Raw genomic sequence first — 25004 nt, 5'->3', positions numbered from 1 at the left:
AATAATATAAAAATCAGTGTGCTAAGGGACAAACTCGATATCCTTTAAGGCCAAGCAAATTACAAATTTTAATGGAAATTAGAGAGACACATCCATTCGTAAAATTCGCAGCCAAAATCCTTCTTTTATTCCAACACGTCTTATTGTGCAATTTTTTTCTAAACGCAGTTTCGTATCACTGTTATTTGTATCGAATAATAGTTATAAATCGCAAAGACTGCCAACAATTACTTACAGCCCTAACACAAAATACTCAAAAGTGAAAAGAATTTTCCAACTGCAATTGTTTCTACTTCTATTCATTCTAATGATGAATTTCGATTTCTTGAGCTTTTACAAAACAAACGTTTTGGATTTAAAACCTGAAAATATTTAAAATCCCTTCACTTTTAAGATAAAGAATCAAAACTGCTCTACATTTTAAGAAAAGATTTTGAAATTGCGGTAAACGCGTTCAAAGACTATATTCGAAAAAGATGTAAAAAAAATGCAAAACAGAATGAGAGAAACAGCTTGGCACTAATAATTGATGGATCTTTGTTTGACGTAGAAAAAGTAAATTTTCAAATCGTAGACTTCTTCCCATCGAACAAGTTCAAATCGTCTACATTATTTGTTTGCGGAAAACAATATTATTTACAATTTAGATACCTTGACAATTCATTTGGGAGCGTTCGGTGCGATAACTTACGGAGTATAAAATCCTCTTCGATTGCACTTGCCTGACATTGCGCCTAGAAAATCTAGAGATTCGCAAATGTACTAATAAATTGTAAAACTAAATTCAATTAAACTTCTTCCACTAGAATTAGCGCAAAAAATTAGGCGTTTTAGAGACAATCTAGAGGGTTTTCTAGAAACATCTCGTTTGCTTTCGTTGAAACGAGCTGAGAAAATTATTGTGTAAGCTTATTTATTGTATTCAATCGGTTTATAAACAAGCTTTCAGTCTCCTTGAGGATTTGATTCGTAGGCATTATATTTGTCACTCGGTTCTGTCGTCCTGTAATACTATTTCTTCCAGTTAATTATTTATCATTGCGCGTCTCTACTCTCTAAGATAAACGTACAAGTTTAGCCCCATTGTTAGTTTTAATTATAACATTATTTTAGATTCACTCTATTGTTATTCTAATATTAATATTCCTGAACTTAAAGAGGCAATGAGTATTAAGTAGAGCACAATGGGTATTTTTTTCGTCCTGGAGCTGAATTTGTATCCGTTTTTAAAAATGCATGTCACGAGGAATACAATTTTCTCAGTTTCCACGCTTTTATCAAAATTGCCCGCAATGCCACTGACACTGCTTGCCTTGAAACAAAGGCTTAACTCTCGCAGCTTTAATTCAATTCAATTTAATTTAATTTACTAGAGATGTACTAAGTATCAATGTTAATAATATTCTTTGTACGCATGCTGCAAATTGTCTAGAAGGTATGACTTCTACGGCATTTTAAAACTTTACCATCATCATCCGAATTGCTGAGTAAATGTTACAAAGAAGTATCAGATGGGGGAGTACTGTCGTTGTGGCTAACTTGACTGAGAGAATGTTGAAGGGCCACAGGAGTTAGCCACTCTTTTCGAAGGCAGCGTTGAAGAAATGGAACACATGAACTTATGTACGCCAAACGATTCACCCAACCAGGAATTTCTTGGTCGCATAAAATCTAGAAAAGTTCAAATTCCTTCATAATAATTCCTTCTTTCATTGATACTTATAGGTACATGCATTGACTACTTTAACCCTTAAAGGGCATACTGAGTGTAAAACACCAAGCGACTTATTTGCGCTTTAACAAAACGTACCAAATTCAAGAAAATGGAACATATGGCGCCAGATTAACAAATTACATGAAAACCTATTTTTCTATCTCATTTTTCCATAACTTTCATTTTTATCATTTTTATACGCAGTTTCAATTCAATAAAATCGTTTAATGATGCAAAGTACAGTGTTTCATTATTCATTGAATTGAAGTTTTTATTTTTTAGAATAAATACCTTCTTTGGAACGAACACTATAAGACTAATTTTATTTTTGAAGTGCCGTATCTCGGAAGTATTCAAGTAAAATTTTAAGTAAAAATGTCAAAAACTTAAAAAGTTATAAATTTTAGAGTGAAAGAAGTCATTTAAAAATTTTTTTTTCAAAAAGGATTTTTTTTAACTACTTTAAATTACAAAAATTGTTATGAAACTTTTTTCTCGTTAAACTAGATACTTTAAACATCATTAGCTGATTTTCTTGTAAAAAACTATTCAATTACGTCGACACAACACACGTTTGAATACCCTTGGATACCTACCACTCAGTATGCTCTTTATGTAATTTTACGGAAGCGTGCCCTTTAAGGGTTAAGCTAGTTGAAGGGTGGCAGTACAGAACTAGATAACCAGCAAAATTGGACTTTTTTAAGAGAAAAAACATTCTGTACAATCGAAATCATCATTAAAAGATCACACCAGGGATCACAATGCAAAAGGAGCACAAAAAGGGGAAATATTAAACATTTATTTTTACATGTCGAAAATAACAGGCTTTTCATAACAAATGTTAAATTTCAAACTAATTTTCAATGATTTTTTAATGACTTCTACCATTAAAAAATTTATTTTTAAAAATTAGATATACTTAGCGCGTTAAAAGGCCATTCTAAAATTAATCGAATCGTTTGAGCTGAAGGACAAGAATTTGTGGGTCGACATCCAAACGAGCAAAGCAAGAAATGCTGGAATAGGTGAATATCTTCTGTTCACGTTCTTAAATTTACAATAAAACTTTTTAGAAAATGTACGAAAACATGTTTTTTAGATTGATTCTTTTTCGTGGTGTTAATAACGTTCCAAAATCGCAACAAAAAAAACGAAATCCCAAAAGACCTATATTACGAAAAAAAAAATTTTTTTTCCGAAAAAGAAAAATTATCAAATGTTTATTTGGCTCAAGCTGACTAAATTTCAGGTTCGACATATTAAACTTTTTTTTAACGTGTGCATGCGACTCAATCTAAAAAAAAACATGTTTTTGCACGTTTTCAAAAAAGTTGTTATTGAGCAAAAAATGTATTTTTAAGTTGCGTGCTTTTTAAATATTGTTTATTAGTAAAAGCTGTGCTCAAGTTAGAAAATTTAACATTGCAGTTGATGAATTAAAAATATTACATTTTTTCATTAGGTATTTCATTTTGTACATTTCAACTAAAAAGTGTTCACCTTCTAAAAATTATTTAAAAAGTACTATATATTTTGTAACTGTTCCAATTTTAAATTGGATAACAACTTCTGTCTCCAGTCTTTACATTTCCAGCATGCTTTAAAATTTTTCGGCTTCACACTTTTTTTAAGAGTATTTTTAATGGTTTATCACTAGAAACGAGTAAATTATTTATTGATGAATAATTAATTTAATTAATTTAATTGCTATAATTGCATTAATTATTAATAAATAAATAGTATAATGACTAATTTCAGAGAATTTTTCGCGTAATATAAATATTGTATTTTGAAATATCGTATATTTAAATAGGAAAAGGGGAAGGGAGAAGTTTTTCGAGAATAGGGGGAAAAGGGGAATTTCAAGAAAAAAAGAAACTAAGAACAGAAGGGAAAAGGCCGAAATCCACTTCCGAGACGTTTTGTTTAAAGTGACAATGACCACAAATTGGAACAGACTAGCCTGCATATTGCGACAAAAAATTTAATCTTCATTTGAAATAAAAACTTACTCCCGAGATATTGGATTTCAGAATGAGGGTACAAAAATTTTTGCTCTAAAAAATAAATTAATTCCGAGTGAGTGACAGCATAGCAGAGATAGACGATTATTCGGTGAAAGGACTAACAGAAAATGTTTTTTAATAAAGGATAATAATTTAAAAAAATGTTTGTTAAGGGGAAAAAATGATTGCTAGTTGCCATGCCAAAAATCATATCTGAACAAAAATTATTTCTATGATTTTGAGAATTCAAATAATTTTAACAATTATTTCTTATGGAAAAAAATGTTGTACGAAAAAATTTTAAAATGTAGAAAAACAAAATTTAACAAATGGTTTTTGTACCTAAATTTTTTCTTACTGTCGCTTCTCATCAATGTTTGAAAAATGGTTTAATTTTATTTAAACACTGCTTATTTTTTCAGACAAAACATTCCTTACAACTCTACTGATCCGAATTTCAAAAAATTTAATCATTTTTCAAAAATTGGTAAGAAGCGATCGTGAAAAAAATTTAATTACAAAAAACATTATTAAAATAAATGTTTTTTATACGTTTAAAACTTTCGTCATTCAAAACAATGTTTATTACATTAAATTATATAGTTAGTAAGATAATTTTGAATCTTAAAATTATAGAAAAACTATTTGTTGTAGGGATCTCATTTTTCTCACGACTGTTTTGATATTCTTAAGATCACGGTTGTAATCGGCTTTACAAATCTTCGTGAAATTATTTTAAATCTTTGTGACATTTTTTAAATCTTTGTGAAATTATTGAAATCTTAATGAAATCTTATTTCACTGAAGATCGCAACCTTTATAAACGAAAATATAAAATCCTTAATAAAGACTCAAATAAATGTGTTGTTCAATTATTGAAAAAATTATGCAATATAGAATCTTAAAGGGCAATAACTTATTATAACGTCATATTTATTATTATATTTGAATAAAAAGGCTATATTTGATATTTGGAAAAAATTCCAACTTCCCAATAAAGACTCGGTACTCGGATTTTCTTTCATTAATTACTTTTATTTAATGTCAGGAAGCAAAAAAATATTAATCCGAACATCATTATTGGAACATTGCGTTTTATGCACGCAAGCACTCTGAAATGTATATGAAAAATCGGAAAAAAATTTTAACTTTCCTCTAAACTTTCGCTTCTCGAATTTTGTTTTTCTAATTATACTTGTTCTTGATGTTTATACGCAAAAAATCTGAAAAATTCTAGCTTTCCTCTTATTTCGTTAAAATAATAAACATGACGTTATAGTGAATTATTACCATCAAAAACATATAATACATTATTTGGACATTTTTTGAATCTTTAAAATCTTTCCTGAATCTTGGAAATTTGCGTGAAATCTTCTGCAATTGGAATTGATCATTAGACACTTGTTTTTCTTTTTTAATTTCCATGAATTTCGCAGATAATTTTTTTTAACATTCTTATAACATATAATAGATAATTTTAAAAATAATCAGGGTGTCTATCTGACTAGTAAAAGAAATATTTTTAAAATTCACTTAAACAGCCTTGGAACAGAAAGTTTTAGAAAAAAACTATAATCTTAAGCCGCGACAAAGAATTTTAGTAAAGAAACATAATTTTGAGTTTATGGCAGGTAATTTCGAAAAATAATCCGCGTTCCAAATCAGAATTCAGCAGATTTTGAAAATTCCTTGTTCCCGATTTGAATTTGTTTGATTTCAAAATTCTGTTGTTCTTGCAAATAAAAATTTATCAGATTAAATAATTATAATTTGGATTTTGAGACAGGGGATTTCCTTAAAGAATTATAATTTAGACTTTAGGCCAGGGAATTTTCGTAAAGAATTATTATTTGGCTTAGAACAGAGAATTTGTGGCATGGAAAGGGAATTTAGGAAAATAATTAAAATTCTGATTTAGAAGAAGAAAATTAAAAAACCCCGGTTGAAATTCAGAATTTTAATTCTTTTACGAAATCCCCTGTTCCAAATCAGTAATCTTTTAAAATATTTAGAAATATTTTGAAATGCTTAAGAATCGTTTGAAATCTTTTGAACTCTTTAAAATTGGCCGGGAAAAATTAAAAGTTGACCGGGAGAAAACCGTGAATTTAAAATTATCCATCGGGTAGATACCCTAATGATTCTTTTATAAACTATACATATTTATAAAATCATTTAAATCTTTCTCAAATATTTGATATCTTTGCGAATTTGTTTAATTCTTCTGAATTCTTGAAATAAGGTGTACATTCAACAGTCGAGTCGTCACCCCCTCGACAGTTATAAGTTTATAATTTAATTACCTGCGTAAATTGGCTGCTAAAGTGGTTACAGTTCTTGGTCATGAGATGATACCGGTCACCTCTGAAATCTTTGCCTAACTCAGCTACGATTCTTGACACATCCTCTTCTGTAAAGTCTGTGTAACCGATGTGCACTGACTGTCTACAATTTCAGAGAGAAAATAAGTATGTTAGGGAGAAAAATGTATAGAGGTCTCACAGTTTTATTTCCAGGTTTTAAAAGATATTTGCTTTTACTATTATTAAAACTAATTTAGTCTGCAGTTTAATTTTTACCTGAATCTAAATTGTTCTCCTAATTCTGAAGCATCTCGAGGTTGGATTTCAAAAATTCCCGTCATTGGATAGGCATGTCCGCCGTATGCATACTCTGTTGAAAATTGAAAGTAATTGTAAACATTGACAAATACATGACAAATACATAACAAAATTAATAAAATTAGACAAACCTATTCCATAGATTTCAACGCCAGAGTGGTAAACTCCCAAACCGATGGGAGTCGTGTATTCATTTATCCAATACTAGAAAATCATTTAAAAAGATTAAAAACACTATTTTTAATTTAAATACGTTCTCAATGTATTAAATTCTTTTTACAAAGTTTAAAATATTTTAATTAAATAGAAATTAATCAATAAATTAATAAATTAAATGAAGAAGGAAGTCTCGTTTTCATTTGATAAAAAAATTTATATTTAGAAGTAAAAGTATCGATGACTCACCATGTCGTACACATTGAGAGTTATCGGTTCGCGAGCCATTTTTGGAATCAATTCTTCACTATCTTGTGGATAACCCAGACAACTTGGGAATGATAGATTACAGCCAAGACCTGACGAAAACATCATAGAGATACGTGTACTTGCAGAAAGGATTCACCACTATCTATGTTCCAGAACACCTAATAAGCAAATAGGATGTGCCATAACTACGCGAGTAAAGATGAAATATGCTAATTGGAAAGAGCAAAATAATGATAATAGACAGTACCTTGAACTCATTTCTAATTAGAATAACATGGGATTTATTTGTTTAACATTCAAAGAATATTATCAGAATGGCTCCTCTAACCTCAGAGAATAAAAACCGGTTATTTTCTATGTGAATTATTAAACAGGTTGGCTATTGGACTGGGAAATAACAGTAAATTTATTTTTCGACTGGAAATTTTACGAATTTTTAGAACAAAAATCTACCCAATTAATTGAAATATCACGGATTTCATAACACATGATATAATGCAATTTGGAAAAAGTTACATTTAAACTTGTTTTAAATGTTAATTTCAATTTTTAACTTTTTCAATTAATAAACAATTCAGTTTACATTGCGCAACAAGTTTTTTTTATATTTTTTCATGTTAGGTCTTCTTTTTTTAACGCACACTTTCAATTTAAATCATTTTAATATGAAGTATTAAAGATTCGCAAAAATTAAAACTAAAAGCTTGTAAATCTGAAAATTTCTGATATAAAAAAATGCTGATAAACATTTCAAGTTGATCAACTCTAAATATATCCCACTCAAAAATGTGTGAAACTGAACTATAGCTCGAGTGTTGAAAACTAACCAATAATTCAGTTTATAAGACGATTCTGAATTAGTTCAAAATTAAACAATTTACAGATTTCAACGTAGAAAATTGAAGTGTTACAATTCTAAAGACTTAGACCTTTTAAAGACTTATTGAAACTTTGTAAATTATTTTCAATATTAAAATAATTTTAAATTCTAGGTTCGCAATTAAACGTTTTTATTCAATTTTAAGTTTTATTCAAATATTTTTTCACCCAGAATACTCTATTTTTAAACTATTCGTTTTGAAGTTTTGAAATTAAACAATTTTTTTGTAATATTTAGAAATTTTTGACTATTAAGAACTAAACAATTTGAAACTGAATTGTTTTACATAGAAAGCCTTTAACAAATCAATTAAATTAAAATTTTTTATGAATCTTTAAAGTTTCAGATTACTGAATTTAAACTTTGAAATATTTGAACCATACAATTTTTATTGTTCCATTAGGGGAAAAATTAATCTGTAAATGAGAGTTGAATTTTTACGTATAAATAATAACTGAACAATTATTAATTTGAAAGGACTCATAAACAAAATCATTAAACTTAAAATTATTTATGTATAAAACAACGTTTGGTTTTTACAATTCTAGCTCTAAAAGAAGGGGAAAAATTTTTTAATCATTATTTTTTTTCTAATTAGAAGAGTAACTTTTTTACGAAATAGTGTTGTTTTTTTTCTCCCGAAGTGGAAGAGGTCATTTTTTCTTTTTAGCATTTCGACTGATTTGAAGATAGGAATGTTTTTATTTTCATTCTTTTTTATAAATTGGAAGAGGATAATTTTTTGATGTTTTTCACAGAGTTAGAAGGAAGAAAATGTTAATTTTCAAGTTTTTCTAAACTTGAAGAGTCCCTTCTTTTGTTTTGAACATTTTTATTTTTGGTTATTTATTATTATTCTGAAGTGGAAGAGGCAATTTAATGACACTCAATTTAAAATTATTAAATTGGAAAATGTTGGTAGCTTCCATTTTACACGTGTAAATTATTGAGCGTTTATTGGCCGTTCAGTTATACTTTCAAAATAATAAACGTTAGTGAAAAATCTCAAATTAGATCAAAGTTTTCAAAAATAAGAAAAAAATCTCAAATACAACCCTCAAACTGAACAGCATTATAACCATAATAACAGCACAGCTTTAAATTGAAAAACTTCCTAAAGCAGGGTGGCCGCTGGACCGAGAATTTTGGATGACCGGGAAAAACCAGGAAATAACAGTGGATTTTTTTTACCAGGAACTTTACAAATTTACAAATTTTTTTAATCTTTTACCTAAACATGTTTACATTTTTAAACGTATCTTTTGAATTCGAAGAATATTAAGATGCAGTTTTGAAAACTTAAACAATAAAAAATTAAATGAGTTTGAAATTTTGTAATAAAAAAACGTTTTTAGTTGAACAACTGCAAATATAAATTAGTTAATGATCTTTCAAATTGAACTGTACTTTAAGTATTAAAAACTGAACAATAATTGGTTTTACAACAAGGTTTGGAATCCGTTCAAAATTAAAGAATTTACTGTTTTTTAACGTTAAAAATTGAACAATTACAATTCGAAAGCCTTAGTAGTTAAAACAAATATAAACGTCCGATTAAAATTTTAGACTATTAAACGCCTTTATTCATTTTTAAAATTCTATTCAAATATCGTTTCAGTCTAAAATATTCAATTTTTAATCCATAGAAATGCAAATTTTTTACTTCAGAAAAAGAACAATTGTTTAATCAATAACAAAATTTTACTATTAATTTAAAACAAGAGATTATAAATAAAATACTCAAACTATTAAACAAAATTTATAATTTGTACGTGAAAATTTTGATGTATAAATAAAAATTGAACATTTATTAATTTAGAAAAAATTCGAATGATTTTTAAAGATATTTACAGGGTTTGAAACAAAAATTTAAATAATTTTAATATATTTCAAAAAATGTAAAACTAACTGTAGGCTTTTGAAGATTTTGAGATAAAATTTTGCAGTTATTTAAGGATTTTGAACATTTCTAAGATTTTAACATTTCTAAGATAATACTTTTTTTTAATCATAGGAAAATTTGTAATTAATTTTTATTATGAAAAAGTCATTTTGAGGGAACATTTAAAAATATTTCAAAACCAAAATAAGTTTTTATGTATAAATAACAACTGAATAATTATTGGTTCAAAACTACTTAAAGTCAAACAATTTAACTTCCAATTTCAAAAGTGTTGAGTAAAAACAATGTAATCATTTGATTTTAATGTTTCTAGCTTAAAAATGCTTTAAATAATATGATTTTGACAGATTATACATTTAATGATTCATTAATTTTAAAAATTTGAATCTAAAAATTTTAAACTTTCATTTTAAAAGTTTAAATTTTAAGAGTTGTAGTTTGAGTGCTTTAGTTCGTAGTTCAATGTTTATTACAAGAACAATGGATACGAAATAAGAACAAAATTCATGCAAAGTTAACACAATGCAAAAAATTGGTAAGATAAAAGTACAGCATTCAAGTTTTCTTTCATTTTCTAGATTATTTATTTAAAAATCGTAAGTAATCATTTGCTCACATTTAAAATCGTACAAGAAACTAAAAATAAAGAAATTACCATATAAAAAAATAATAAACCTCTACTTTTCAAGTTTTATTTTGTACTTTCTCTTTATGCGAAGTAAAAAAAAAACAATTTAGTTTGTACTAATTTTAACATGAGAAAAGCCCACAACAAAGACTGCAGTAGACCTTAAATTCTTACCTTTTCATTCAAATCTTCAAAGACTCTGCATATCCCAGAGCGTAAATTTCACCTCACGAATTTAAAAAAAATTCAGGAGTTATATTCGTAAACGCGAGTTTGATTTCTGAGCACAAAAATTATTCAAGACTCCATGGTAGAACACAAAAAATAAACAAAGGATAACCTATAAATTTTTACTCAACTTCGATTCCTTTTATTAATCCACCAGTTTTTTAATAGAGAGAATCATCTCGTTATTATTTAATTCGAGAAGCTTGAGAATACCTACTCTTCAAAAAAAAAGATAGATTATAAAAAAAGTGTTCATGCACATAAACAAAAAAACAACAGCTGATGTCGATACTCGAAAAATATAAATCACAGGAGTTTAATCCTTCGTTTCGAATTTTTATCACGAATTCTTATTGATAAAGGGAATGGTGTTTTATAGTCTGTTTTACGTATAAAATCTGTCAAATAATGTCTTAGGAGCTAATAGAAACGAGAGAGAGGGAGAGAAAGAGAAATGTCACTTTTACATCAACCGCGAGTAAAACAACTAAGATGAGTCACCCATGGAGAAAAAGAATCCATCCTTAAGGCTAATACATACGAACTCGTTTGTTATTTTATACTTTGGCGTTTCATTTTCAAACTTTTAATTAAAAAACAAATCTCTGATTAAACTAATATCAGATTTCACAATTTTTCAGTATTCTTTTTAAAGAAGAATGAAATAGTAGGTTTGCTAAGGTCAGGGAATTCCAGAATGTAAGGGAATTTAAAACTGGTCAGAGAAAGTTGAAAAATCTTTTTTTTTTTAATTTACCTGTTTTCCGCTTTAAGGGCATGTGACACAGCTAAATACCTATATTACCGACCTCACTTTTTCAGTTCACTGAATGTTTTTTTGAACCTAAGAACTTTTTTAGTGAATAAAATATCCAGCTGAAACTTTGGAAAATGTATTAGAGTACAATAAAGTATGTTTAGGTACTGCATTTTGGTAGGAACTTCACTGAAAATTATTTCATCTTTTTTCTGAACCACGACATTTTTTGAACGTTGGAACTGTTTTTATACATAAAATATCGGTCTCAAACTTTGAGGAATGCAAGATCCGAAAGAAAACTACGTTTAAGTGCAAAGCTTAATAATAAAATATGTGAAAAAATTTCAACTATCAATTCCATCGGAATCAGCCGGTAACGTTGTACACGAAAATACGAATCCTCTAGAGCCTCGTCTAGTGGCCGCCAGGGTTCGTATTTTCGTGTACAACGTTACCGGCTGATGCCGATGGAATTGATAGTTGAAATTTTTTTTTACATCTTTTATTATTAAGCTTTGTACTTAAACGTAGTTTTCTTTCGGATCTTGCATTCCTCAAAGTTTGAGACCGATATTTTATGTATAAAAAAAGTTCCAACGTTCAAAAAATGTCGTGGTTCAGAAAAAAGATGAAATAATTTTCAGTGAAGTTCCTACCAAAATGCAGTACCTAAACGTACTTTATTGTACTCTAATACATTTTCCAAAGTTTCAGCTGGATATTATATTTACAAAAAAAGTTCTTAGGTTCAAAAAAACATTCAGTGAACTGAAAAAGTGAGGTCGGTAATATAGGTATTTAGCTGTGTCACATGCCCTTAAATTAACATCTTTTTAGTATAAATATCAACTCTGGTGCATTTTCGTAGAAAATTCATATTTTTTGTTGATAATTCATAATTTTCATTGAAAAGCCTTATATTTTTGTTCAAAATTTAATTATTTTGTTACAATTTTTTTTTAATTAAGTTTTTAAACGGTTGAAGATTTATTTAAAAAATTGGTATAAAATTACTCTTTTGTTTGAAAATTAGTATGCTTTGGTTGAAGATTTAGCTCACTTGTTGAACATGCATTTTTTTATTGTTGTATCAACTATCACATTTTTTGTAGAGAATGAATTTTGTTTATCGAGGATTCATCACTGTGTTTGAAAATTTGAACATTTTTTGGAAAATTCGTTGTTTCTTGGTTGAAAATTTATTGTTTCAACTAGACGGAGAGAAATCTTAAGAGATTAATTCACGGAACTGCTCTTTGATCTTATTCTAACTTTGGCGCAAGAACGAAGATCTCGGAACCCTTGCTTTTAGATCAACGGCCGTTGCTTTAGAAGCAAGGATCCGAGGTCTTAGTCCTTGCACCAAAGTTAGAATAAGATCAAGGAGCAGTTCCGTGATTTAATCTCTTGAAATTTCTCTCCGTGTAAAATTATAATTCTTCCATTTTCTGTACAAACTTGATCTTTTTGAGTTAAAAACTCAAATAATTAGTAGAAAATTCATGCATTTTACGTATATCTTACGTAATTTGTGGACGACATGTTGTTAATTTCTGTATAACTGTTGTCAATACAAAACTTTAAGATCAATTTTTAAACAAACTTTTTTTGTACATTGCAATTATTGATCTGTCTCCATTTCCGACAGAAAAATTTACGAAGGCGTGGAAAAATTGGTCAGTTCAAGTTACGGAATTTCGAAATTAAGATTCGAACGTTTCCGAAAAACTCTCGTTTGAAATTCCCGCCGATGAGATTAAGTCTAGTTCATTGAATGGTGTCAATTTGCCAAACTAGCTCCTTTAGTAAGTTAATGCCCGAAGCCACCTTATCTTTTATCAGCTGTCTGCTGTAAAAATTTGACGTTTCCTTAAAAAACAAAATGCCGATGCGTCTTGGTGACCGTGCGAGTTGCTCGGTTTGGTCTTTTTATGGATTATCGGATTCACTGTTTGAAGATTAAACACTTGCAGGGAAGAAAGAGAAAAGTAAATATCAAATGTTATTTATTGACCTTTCGTGCCTGTCAATTTATTAGCTTCTGAAACAATCCAATTTTATCTCGAGCCAGCCTAGATTAATTATTTTGATTATTGTCAATCGAATAAATGTGTTGCGACATATAATAAAAAGTGACTCAATGATATCTAGATTCTATTCAGTGCTTTAATTCGCATCGGGTATGGAATACTCTCCTTTTTATTCAAAATCTGAAGGAGGGTCCATTGTTGCTGGGCGTTTTTTTATTCGTGTTTTCCCTCCAGCTCCAATTATCTGTATGTCAAGCTGAAAATAATTTCACTTTATTCCGTGTCGAGGTCAATTTTGCACGATAGAAAGTGATTTAGCACCGATTAACGTATTTTTAATTTATAATTTCAACAAATTAAAAATTTAGACCATTTTTTCAAAAAATTTAAAACTAATTTTTTAAAGAAACATTTAAAAGTTAGATATAATAATCTCCCATTTATGTATTTATTTTATCTATAGTGAAGCTCCTATGTTTCAAGTTATGCAGTTTAGACTAAAATGAGTAAATTTTAAAAAGCGTGATGAGCAATTTTTAAAAATAATTATTTTTAACGACTTAGTTTCAAGATGATAATTTAAGAATGTTTTTCAATTTTTAAACGAAGTTTGGAAGATTAATTTTTAACGCCCCAGATTTGTTTAATTAATTTTGAAAGTTTCAAATCAGAAAGCATAGTAATTTTTTAAGTTTTTAGAATAATGATACTTTAAATGGGGTGTCCCTCGCACTATGTAGGAAAAACGAATTTTTTTGGTTAAAAATAACGTACAACCCACAAGTATTTACCGATTTGAACGTAAAAATGGTAAAAAAAAAAACTAATAAAATTTTCCAAAGTTGTCGAGCCTAATTTTTTATTTAATTTATGAATCTCTTTATAAATAAACAAATATGACGTAAAAATTTCTGGAATGCTTTTCGGTAAGTGAATAGCAATATATATTTAGATTAAAGTTCAAATGAATAGACATGTCACTCAGAATATCCTACGGTATCAGATTCTGAACGGGTTTTGTTTTTCCGCACTGTCTGCCAGAATAGCCAGAATGACTTTTTTTGTTGACTTTATTTTTATCAGCAATTAAAAATGATCTTTTTTATTGAATCTCAAGTTAAAATCACGACTAAAATATTTAATTTTAGTGATTCTGTTCCTTTGCTTCACAGTACTATGCAAATCATAACTTTCGAATCATTAAATAGTTTAAAAGTATTAAAAAGTGTTTCAAATTCCAGACAAAACGCTTTTTGTATGATTCAATTAGAGACTCTTTAAATTCCTAAAATTTTAAGTAGAAATATAGCATTTTCAAACAAATAATTCAATTTTCAACTACAATTATGAATCTTAAAGACAATAAATATATTTTAAATGAAGTAGTTTAAGTTTTAACTAAGTAGTTAAATTGTCAACCAAAAAAAGACGCATTTTCTATCAAATAGCGTTTCTTACCAATAGAGATCTATTTTTAAACCAAAAACAACATATTTCAACAGAAGAGTTGAATTTCCAGTAAAAATAGTTCAATTATGAACAAAATACATGACTTTTTAACAAAAAATAAATTAATTCTCCACCCAAAGGAGAATAATTATCTTTTTTTTCAAGTATATTTTAAAATCTAAATAATTAATTTTCAACCCATAACTGACCGCTGAATTTTCAATTTTACCGCATCATGAGTTTTAATTTTGCAATTAAAATTGAAATAGCTGAATTTAGAAAATTATAATATATAATTTGTAAATGGTTTCTTTTTAAATAACATAAAAAAGATTTAATTTCACAACTAATGAAGCTCAGATTTATAATTGACATAATTTCCGTTTTAAATACAATATAAATTATGCATTTGAAGTTTAAATGCTCCAAGTTTCAACATTATAATCTGATAATGTTTTCTTTTTAACGTTTTGAAATTGTCCTGTTTTCGAAATTTTTATCTGAAATCATTCAATTTCCATATTCTTCAATTAAAAATTAAATTATTAATTTCTGAACGCTTTGAATTAAAAATGATAAAATTTCAACTTCTTTCTAAGGAAATTGTCCAATTTTTAAAATTTGAGCCTGAAATTTTTTAATTTTGAGAGCTTCATATAGTTCTGATTAAAAACGTTTCACTTTTAAACGCTTTCTGTTTCAAATTAGAAATTAGAAAGACCCCTAATTTAAAAGTGGTTTGATTTGGAACGTTTTTAATGAAAAATCGTTTAATATATATTTCTTTTAATTTGAAGGGCTTTCAAATCGAAATTAAATCCGTGCGTCAAAAAAAGGCCTTATCAAAGGATTTGAATAAGTCACCTGAAGTGCGTAGAATTTAATGGTAGTTAGACATCTTCAGGTGACTTATTTAAAGGTTAGTTAGGCCCCCCTTTGACGCGCAAAAATGATTATTATTGTTATTATTGTTTCGAAAATTTTTAAAATGCTTAATATCAAAAATTTTGTTTAATAATGTATTTTTAAATTGTTTATATTGTTAATGTTAGGAAATAAAAAGCCAGGGACGTGAATGCGCACATGCATTTAATACTGTTATTTGTGTAATATTTTAAAAATACAGGTAGTATTATAATATCTGTAGTTTTTCAAAGGTATAAAAAGTGTAGGTATATTTTAAGTTTTCTTTGTTCTGCTAGTGTCTTCCGCTGATTAAACGTTTTGCAAAGAAAAGTGAAAACGATAATAAAAAAGGAACAAAAATATGTCGGGTGGCGAAAGAAAAAAACGTGGAGATCGAGGCCATGGATGGGAGGAAGCTGGTGCTGAATTTTATCAAGAAAGTTATCCTGCAGCCGTAGAAGCTGATTTGCAACAAGCTTTGCAAAGAGATCCTTCGCACATAGCCACTTTACTGCCTAGTAAAAAATCTCGAGTTGGTGCGTTTCTATTTAATTGAATAATTCACAGTAATCCTAAACATTAACGTACAGAATCAATGCACGGAATTATTTTAGAAACTAATTTATGAATTTTTTCAATTCAAGCTACTGCAAAACGAGTTCGACATGAGCCTCGAACTACTCTCAGAAGACGAACAAGTACTCGTTCTCGATGTGCAAGCACGGCGAGAAGAATGTCTACAAATATTCATGATGCTCAAGTTTCAATGCTTCCCGATTTGTCAGAAAATCTTTCCAACGAGGAACGAACCTGGGAAGAAATCATGCAAATCAAAGCGATGCCAGTCTGCATGGCTCAAAAAATTCAGCTCAAAAACCAATTGCAGGTAGCTATCAAAATAATAATCAGGGTGGCTGCCGGTCAGGGAAAATTCAGGGATTTTTACAAAAAAATTGCAAAAGTTTGGGAATTTCCATTTTTTTCTAAGCATAGAGCTACAATCTGGTACTATTTTCTTGAATTCTTTTGAAATCCTTTAAGGTGTTTTAAAGCATTCTAAGAAGTTTGTAATAGATTTCAATAATTTTAAGGGTTTTCAAAGAATTTGAAAGTTTTTAGGATATTTTTAACACTCAAATGGTATACTCCTTTCTAGCCCCTACTACAGGTACACTGGTGCGAATCTGGCTTTTGCATGTTCAACTTCGAATATAAAAAAGAAGATTGAGACTAGAAAAATGTTAAATGCATGTTTTCTGTGTGAAATTTCCTGCTGAATCTAATGGTTCTATAGAAATTTGGATAATCATTAATTTTCCCCATGATAATTTGTTATAAACACACGGTCATGAAAAACTATTGTTTATGCTGAGAATGTGAATCTAGTATTTTTCCCGGTATGTCAAAGTTGGGGTATTTTTAAATGCATAGTTTACAGTTATGAAGGAAGGGAAATAAAAGTAATGCAACAATTACATGAAAATCTGTTCATTTAGAATTTCTCTCGAATGTTTTCAACAAAAAAAGCTTACTATTGGCGAAATTTGTTGTAAATTATCATGAAAAATCGATAAATAACAATAAATGTACATAAACATACATACATGCTACCAACTTTTCAAAGACGACGGTGCGAATTCGCACCAGTGTATCGTTTGAGGGTTAAAAATGTCCAATACTTACCGATACTTCTTTTTCATAAGTGTTTGAATGACGTTCAATAAATTCAAAGTATTTGAATCAATTTTAAAGATTATGAGGGATGTTTAACAAATTCAAGGAATTTTCAAAAGCCTTAGAAGTTTTTAACGGATTTTAAATATTTCAAAGAGTTAAAAATATTCTTGGGTATTTTTAAAGAGTCCGCAGAATTTTAAATATATTTTAATAATTGGGAGGGATTTCAAAGGAATTTTTAATAGCTGTAAACAATTTCAATGGATTTCGAAGAATTTAAAAATGTTTTAGCGTAATTTAAAAATGTTTTAAGGTACTTTAAAAGACTCCAAAGCATTGTAGTCTTGTAAGATTACAAGATTTTCAAGGTATTTCCAAGGATTCGAATGATTTTAAGGGATTTAAAAAAATGTTCATGGAGTTCTAAAGAATTTACTAGATTTTAGGAAGATATGGAACATTTTTATAATCACTTTATATTTTATAAAATCTATAAAGTTTTAGGATATTTGAAAAGATTCCAAGGTATTTTATAAGGTTTCTGAGGATTTTAACGGATTTTAAAAGCTTTTCAGATATTTTAATGAATTTTTTAGAATTTCAGGAACTATCACAGTTTATGACATTTAACGGAATTTTATATTATTTTTATGGATTTTAAAGAATTGATTAACAAGAGTTTAGAGACTTGGTAAGAATTAAAAATATTCCATGGTATTTCCAAAAATTTCTAAGGATTGGAAATATTGTAGGGAAGTTTAAAAGATTAAAGAAACTTTTAATTGATTTCAATAACTTGAAGGGATTTCATAGAGTTTCAGATATTTTATGGTATTTTAAAAGATTCTAAAGCGTTTTCAACATAAATTTTCATGTGATTATAAAGAATCTCCTAGAATTTCCGAAGATATGAAACAATTTTACAGGACCCATCAGGTTTTAAAATATTTTAAAACATTTTTCGGGATTTCAGATTTTTAGATCTTATAATATTTTAATTAATTTCAAAGAATTTATTCGAAAGTGAGTGTTTTCGTAGGTAGTAGGGGTTTAATTATTTAAAGAGATTTTCCATTTTTTTTGCAATTCACTCTGAATTCTTCCAAATTATGCTCAATTCAATGGATTTTTTTTATTCAGTGGAATTTTTGGGATTTTTTCATTTTTCTCCAATTCATTTAAATTCTTTTGAATTAAACTTGAACTGTTTTTAAGTCTAATGGATTTATCGTGATTTCGTTCAAAATTCACCTAGATTCCTTATAACTTTCATCGAAATTGACTTTTTTGGTTTAAAATTAATCACTTGCGGTCACTTTTCGGTTTAAATATGTTACTGTTGCACTTTTTTCAAGAAAATTAGGCTGAGGCAACCCTGAGAATAATAACTTAAAAATTTATTAATTAAAATAAAATATTTTTTCATGTAATTTATACAATATTCTATATTAAAAATGTTACAATCTTAAAATTTTGGTCTGCGAATATTAATGCTCAGGGGAAATAAATTATGACCCTGAATTTAGCTATACATATAGATTTGAAAATTGAGGAATTTATTTAAACAAAAGTAATTGTGCAATCAAAAAAATAAAAACATATCTGAATTCGGCTCAGCCATACCTCTAGGTGATTTTCGAATTATGCAAAAATAATGATTTTTAAACAATTTTATTGTTATAAACAAATGGGAACGCAATACAAACAAAACAAAAGTAAAAGCTGAAAAATATTTTCAAGCACATTACTGTATACTTCGATAAAATACCACTAGGTGATTTTTGAATGAACGAAAAGAAATAATTATTTAAACAAATAGAATGTTTATCATTTTTTTTCGATTTAATGTACAACAATGTTAAGTAAAACCTGATAAAGCAAACTAAATAAAAATAATACTATTTTGAGATTTAACCAAACAAACAAAGTTAAGACTTTATCCATCAAACATTGTTTATATCTCCAAACTCTCACTTGATGCCGAAAAAGCCGTTTCAAATAAATTTCTATATTCAGACATATAGCCAGAACGAACAGATTGTCACAGAAAAAAACTGAAGGTATCGTTGAAGGTCTCTCATCCATATCTCTAGGTGATTTTTGAATCATTGAAAAAAATGATTATTTAAACAATGATATTGTTTATGATATTTATAATTTGATTAAACAATCAGTGAACAACACTTTCAGTTTTTTTTCTGGGACAATTAGTTCGTTCTAGCTATAGTTCCCAATTTTAAATATCATTTTCAATGGATTTTTCGAGTCAGGGTGGAGGGGGTAAAAACAATGTTTAAAATGGATTTTTTGCATTTTGAAAAATTTATTTTCATTTTAAAATAATGAAGATTAGATATCTAGTTGTCAGTCAGTTGGAATTGTTGTTCACTTATTGTTTAAGCAAATTATAAATATCATAAACAATATCATTGTTTGAATAATAATTTTTTTCAATTATTCAAAAATCACGTAGAGATATGGAAGAGAGGCCTTTAACGATACCTTCAGTTTTTTTCTGTAACAATTAATTCGTTCTAGCTATAGTTCCCAATTTTAAAAATCATTTTCAATGGATTTTTCGATTCAGAGTGGAGGGGGTGAAAACAATGTTTAAATTGAAATTTTTGTATTTTGAAAAATTTGTTTCCATTCTAAAATATTCCAGATTAGATATCTAGTTGTCAGTCAGTTGGAATTGTTGTTCACTGATTGTTTAAGCAAATTATAAATATCATAAACAATATCATTGTTTAAATAATAATTTTTTTCAATGATTCAAAAATCACCTAGAGATATGGATGAGAGGCCTTTAACAATACCTCCAGTTTTTTTCTGCGACAATGAGTTCGTTCTGGCTGTATGACTGAATATAGAAATTTATTTGAAAAGGCTTTTTCGGCATTCAGTGAGAGTGAAAGGGATATATACACTGTTTGATGGATAAAGTGTTAACTTTGTTTGTTTGGTTAAAGCTCAAAATAGTATTATTCTTATTTAGTTTGCGTTATCAAGTTTTACTTAACATTGTTGTACATTAAATCGTAAAAAACGAAAAAAAATGTATAAACATTCTATTTGTTTAAATAATTTTTTTTTCGTTCATTCAAAAATCACCTAGGAGTATTTTATCGAAGTATGCAGTAATGTGCTTGAAAATATTTCTCAGCTTTTACTTTTGTTTTGTTTGTATTGCGTTCCCATTTGTTTATAACAATAAAATTGTTCAAAAATCATTATTTTTGCGTAATTCGAAAATCACCTAGAGGTATGGCTGAGCCGAATTCAGATGTTTTTATTATTTTCATTGGACAATTACTTTTGTTTAAATAAATTCCCCAATTTTCAAACCTATATGTATAGCTAAATTCAGGGTCGTAAAAATTAGTCATGGAAAAATCAAGGAATTTTAAAAATGAAGTTTTCGGCCACCCTGCAAAAACGAAACTATATTAATGAGAATATCCAAATTGACTAGATCTTCAGCATTATTTTGAAATTATCAAACTTTTCAGAGCGCTACGAAGCTAAGACTACAGGGTTTCGACCAGCTAAAATGGCAACGTAGGAAAGCCTGGCAGCAGTTTCGAAGTCGAATGAAAGAAACCTACTCAAAACTCTCCCTCTGGAACAGCAGTTTAAAAAAAATTGGTGGAAATTTCGGAATGGGTATTGTAGCCTACTTTCTCTTTATCAAATGGCTCCTCTTTCTCAACCTTTGCTTGTTCTTAATCATCTTCATATTCCTTATTCTACCAACAATTCTTCTGGAGCCTCCTCAATCTGAAATGTGCTCCCAAAACAACACAAACATCACCAACAGTGTAGACTGCTGCAGCGAACTCTACCTAAACGCATCCAAGGAATCATCAGCATTAACGGATTTCATGCAAGGTAGCAGCTTTCTAGAACACACTCTATTATTCTACGGATCATACGGCCACAAATCATACGGAAGCCTCGAATCTGGCATTTTCTACGATTTACCTCTCGCCTATATCTGTGTCATGATGTCAGTTTTCCTTATAAGTTTGGTCGCAATCGTCAGATCATCGGCGAGAGAATTCAGGGAAAGAGTGGTCGAAGGCGAGGGCCAATTTTACCAGTATTGTAACTTAATTTTCGGCGGCTGGGACTATTGTATAAACAACGAAAAGGCAGCAGGAATAAAACACAAGGCTCTTTTCAACGAGATGAAGGTTCTTTTGGCATCAGAGAGACTCGAAGAAGAAAGACAGAATAGAACAAGAGAAGAGAAAGTGAAACTCGGCTTTGTTCGACTTTTCATCAATTCCATAGTCTTATTAGTCCTTGGCTGCTGTGGTGTTTTTATCTACTACATCATCGATCTTTCCTTCAGCCAGGTCAGCTCGAAATTCAATCAGAAGTACGACATGAGGAACATATCTTTAAACACTCTCAGTCAGATCCTATTCGAATTCTTGCCCTACATTTGCATCGTCGGACTCAACATAGTCGTCCCATTTCTATTTCGATATCTTGTCACTCTAGAAAATTACAGTCCCTTATTTGTAGTCCGAGTCACTCTTTTCCGTACAATTTTTCTCAGACTTGCTTCTCTCGCCGTTTTGCTCACGAGTTTTTACAAAATGATTGTAGGCCAAGTTCCCGAAAACGATTGCACGGACGAAACTAACAATCGACCATTGTGTTGGGAAACTTTCGTGGGACAGCAGTTTTTAAAACTTTATCTCACAGATTTCATCACCCAGGTCTTCCTCACTCTTTTTATTAATTTCCCGAGGTCGTTGTTAGCACGTCATTCGGAGAGAAAGGTTATCAGATTCATTGGAGAACAGCAATTTGATTTGCCGAAACAGGTTTTGGATGTTGTTTATTCCCAGACGATTTGCTGGCTTGGGTCCTTTTTCGTACCACTTCTTCCACTTGTGGCTGCGATTGGATCCTTTTTTGTATTCTATGTAAAAAAGTTTTCGTGTCTGGTTAACAGCACTCCATCGAGTCAGGTTTATAGAACGAGCCGGTCCAAATCTTTGTTTATGTTCGTTCTCCTTGTGACTTATGTTTTAGCGATTGTTCCGGTTGGATATTACGTTGTGTGGTTAACTCCTTCGAAAGCTTGTGGGCCTTTCAGAGGAATGGGGAATGTGTGGTCGTTGATGGTAGTTACATTTTCGCAGTTCCCGAACTGGGTTCAGTCGATTTTTTCGTTTGTGGGAACTGCGGGCTTCGGTGTGCCAGCTTTTGTTATTTTAGCGTTACTTGTTTATTATTATTTTGCTGTGGCCACGGCGAACAAACATATGGTGACTGTTCTTAAAAATCAGCTGGTATTGGAGGGACATGATAAACAGTTTTTGCTGAATAGGCTTAGTGCTTTTATTAAGCAACAGCAGGAACAATCGAAATACCATCAAGGAGCTGATTTGGGAACTTTTACGTAGACGTAGAAGTTAAATTAAATTTTGAGAATTTTTAATTCGTATCTTTAAAAGCTTTCAAAAAGTTGTAAAGATCTGAACTGGAAAGCTTTCAATAGTTAAATGAAAAGTTTGTGGTAACAATTTTTCGAAATTATATTAATCACATTTTGATTTTATGAATTTCGAAAAGGTAACACGAATCGTTAGTATCGTAGTTTTATTTACACAAACAGGGTATATGATTCGTCGATAATTTTATATTTACTCTAGTCACTTCTTGGGGTTTATTCAAAGTGTTGCAGTCTGATTATATAGATATAATTATTATTAATTTACAATTTTATAGGACGTTTCATGAGATCTGCCATTTATTACATTTTGATATCCAAATAAGCCTTTGAGAAACTTAATATTAATACTAAAGTTCATACAATTCATTTTACTCCACCTACGCTCATTACTCTTTTTATCACTAGATTATGAATAAATTTTTACTTTATTTAAAAGTTGAATTATAGGAATTAGGAGTCGTCCATATATTGCCTAGCGCTTTTTTGGACGATTTTGGCAAAAAGTTTTACCAATTTTTTATATGTACAGCTTTCCATACGAAATAATAACAAAAAATCTTTTTTTTTAATAATTTTTTATCAGGTTACAATTTTATTTTGAATATAAGAAAAAAATATTACATTTTTTGGATTTAGTTAATGGAACACTTGCCTTAATTTAACTTAATTTTTATCAGGAAATTCTTATTAGTTTGTTTTTAATTTGATAAAAATTTAATATTCCTAATTTTATTTTTCGGGATCTTTCAGTCGTCCCATTGTTAGAAATCTTTTGAAGTATTTTTAACTTTTATTAAAAACGTAAGTGGTGAAACTAAAAAGTAATTTAAAACTTTGCTAGAAATCTTAAGAAAATTGGTTTAATATGTTGAAACCTTCAAAATCCTTAAAAAGTTTCAAAATTTTATTTTTGAATCTTGAAAAATCTACATTTTGTTTTTAATTTTTGGAAATATTGTTAAATTATTTTAAAAATTGTTTCTAAACTTTTAAATACCTTTAAAATGAGTTGCATTTTCTTTAAATTTATTAAAAAGCTGCAAAATAAAAAAAATTGTATTAAACTCTTGGAAATTGTGTTTCAACGAGTTGGGAAATATTTTGAAATATTTTTAAATCATAGAAAAATTTCCTAGGAATTCTATCCTTGGAAAGCTTCTAATTTTTTGTTCGAAATCTTTTCAAATTAACTTTTCAAAATAATAAATATACGCTTAAAAATCATTAAAGAGCTGCAAAGTTTTACTTCGAATTCTTGAATAATATAATTTTTTCAAGGTTTTTATAAATATTTTCAAAATTAAAATTATGTTTGACATTTTATTTCAACTTCTAAATACCTCTTTAAATGATTTCAATTTTTTTAATTCTGCAAATTAAAAAAATTGCTTAAAAATCTTCCAGGTCCTTTTTCGACATTTTTTTAAAGGTTTAAAAATATTTTTAAATATTCTCTTTATATACATTTTTCAAAATAAAAAATCATAAAATAATTCCGAGGTAACCGTTTCAAATTTGACATTGTTTCTGAAAATGTTTTAAAACTTCTAAATATCTTTTAAAGTTACTCAAATTTTTTTATGTTTGTTTTTAATCCGGCAAAGTAAAACAATTTGCTCTAATATCTTCCACATTCTTTTTTGATAATTTTTAAAAATATTTTTCAATTTTCTCTTAAAATTAATTTCTCAAAATACATTTTTTTTAAATTTTTCTTAGGAATTTGAAGAAAAAAGGTTAAAAATGTTTTTTATTACGAAATCGTCATTTTTTTATTATTTTGAAATAGCCTGAGCACTAAATTGAACACACTTTTCACGTTCAAAAAAATAGTGGTGTTTCTTCTATTTAAACGGAACTAATTTTATGAAAAATGCTTAGAAAAAAATTGTAAATGAGTATCCTTAACCAAATACAACAAAAACCCTGCATTTTGTTGGTATTAAAAAAAATTAACTTCATATAAAATTATTTTTTCTGATATATAATTTTATATTATTATTTTTTATTGAAAATTGTACATATTAAAAAATCTCAATAATTTTTAAATCCATAGAAAACGTTTTTAATTTTTTTTAGTATATTTTAATAACAAAATATATTTAAAAAAATAATTTTATTCACTTCCCGCTACCCTCTTAAATTAATTTAAAAAAAAATGATTACATTTTTAAAAACGTTACGCAAAATTTCTTGAATTTATTTTCGACATTTTTTTAAACTTCTAAATGCCTCTTCAAATGATTTCAATTTTTTTATTTTGTAAATTAAATAAATTAAAAGCGTTACGTAATATTTGT

The 25004-nt window shown here is 28.4% G+C and overlaps 2 protein-coding genes across 3 annotated transcripts; one reads left to right on the top strand and one right to left on the bottom strand.

Annotated features, from left to right (window-relative positions):
* Positions 1-347: 347 nt before the first annotated feature.
* LOC117169347 (deubiquitinase DESI2) lies at positions 348-10865 on the bottom strand. 2 transcript variants are annotated; one of them, XM_033355686.1, is made up of 6 exons: positions 10356-10865; positions 6750-6928; positions 6476-6548; positions 6303-6396; positions 6027-6168; positions 348-1671 (listed from the first exon to the last, which is right to left on the bottom strand). In XM_033355686.1, the coding sequence occupies exons 2-6, from the start codon at positions 6873-6875 to the stop codon at positions 1495-1497; spliced, it is 612 nt and encodes a 203-aa protein (XP_033211577.1). In that variant the 5' UTR covers positions 6876-6928; positions 10356-10865; the 3' UTR covers positions 348-1494. The 2 variants fall into 2 exon arrangements, with proteins under 2 accessions (XP_033211577.1, XP_033211578.1); XM_033355687.1 differs by having other exon boundaries at positions 6750-6859.
* Positions 10866-13020: 2155 nt separating this feature from the next.
* Positions 13021-23356, top strand: LOC117170296 (transmembrane channel-like protein 7). The gene is made up of 4 exons (XM_033356968.1): positions 13021-13157; positions 15851-16090; positions 16199-16440; positions 20744-23356. Exons 2-4 carry the CDS (start codon positions 15916-15918, stop codon positions 22652-22654), a joined length of 2328 nt encoding a protein of 775 aa, XP_033212859.1. The 5' UTR covers positions 13021-13157; positions 15851-15915; the 3' UTR covers positions 22655-23356.
* Positions 23357-25004: the final 1648 nt, after the last annotated feature.

This window comes from Belonocnema kinseyi, chromosome 3, assembly GCF_010883055.1.
Source record: "Belonocnema kinseyi isolate 2016_QV_RU_SX_M_011 chromosome 3, B_treatae_v1, whole genome shotgun sequence".
In the NCBI taxonomy this organism is placed as follows: domain Eukaryota; kingdom Metazoa; phylum Arthropoda; class Insecta; order Hymenoptera; family Cynipidae; genus Belonocnema; species Belonocnema kinseyi.
Note: the sequence above shows the minus strand (reverse complement) of the source record. Positions and strands in the feature narration are given on the sequence as shown.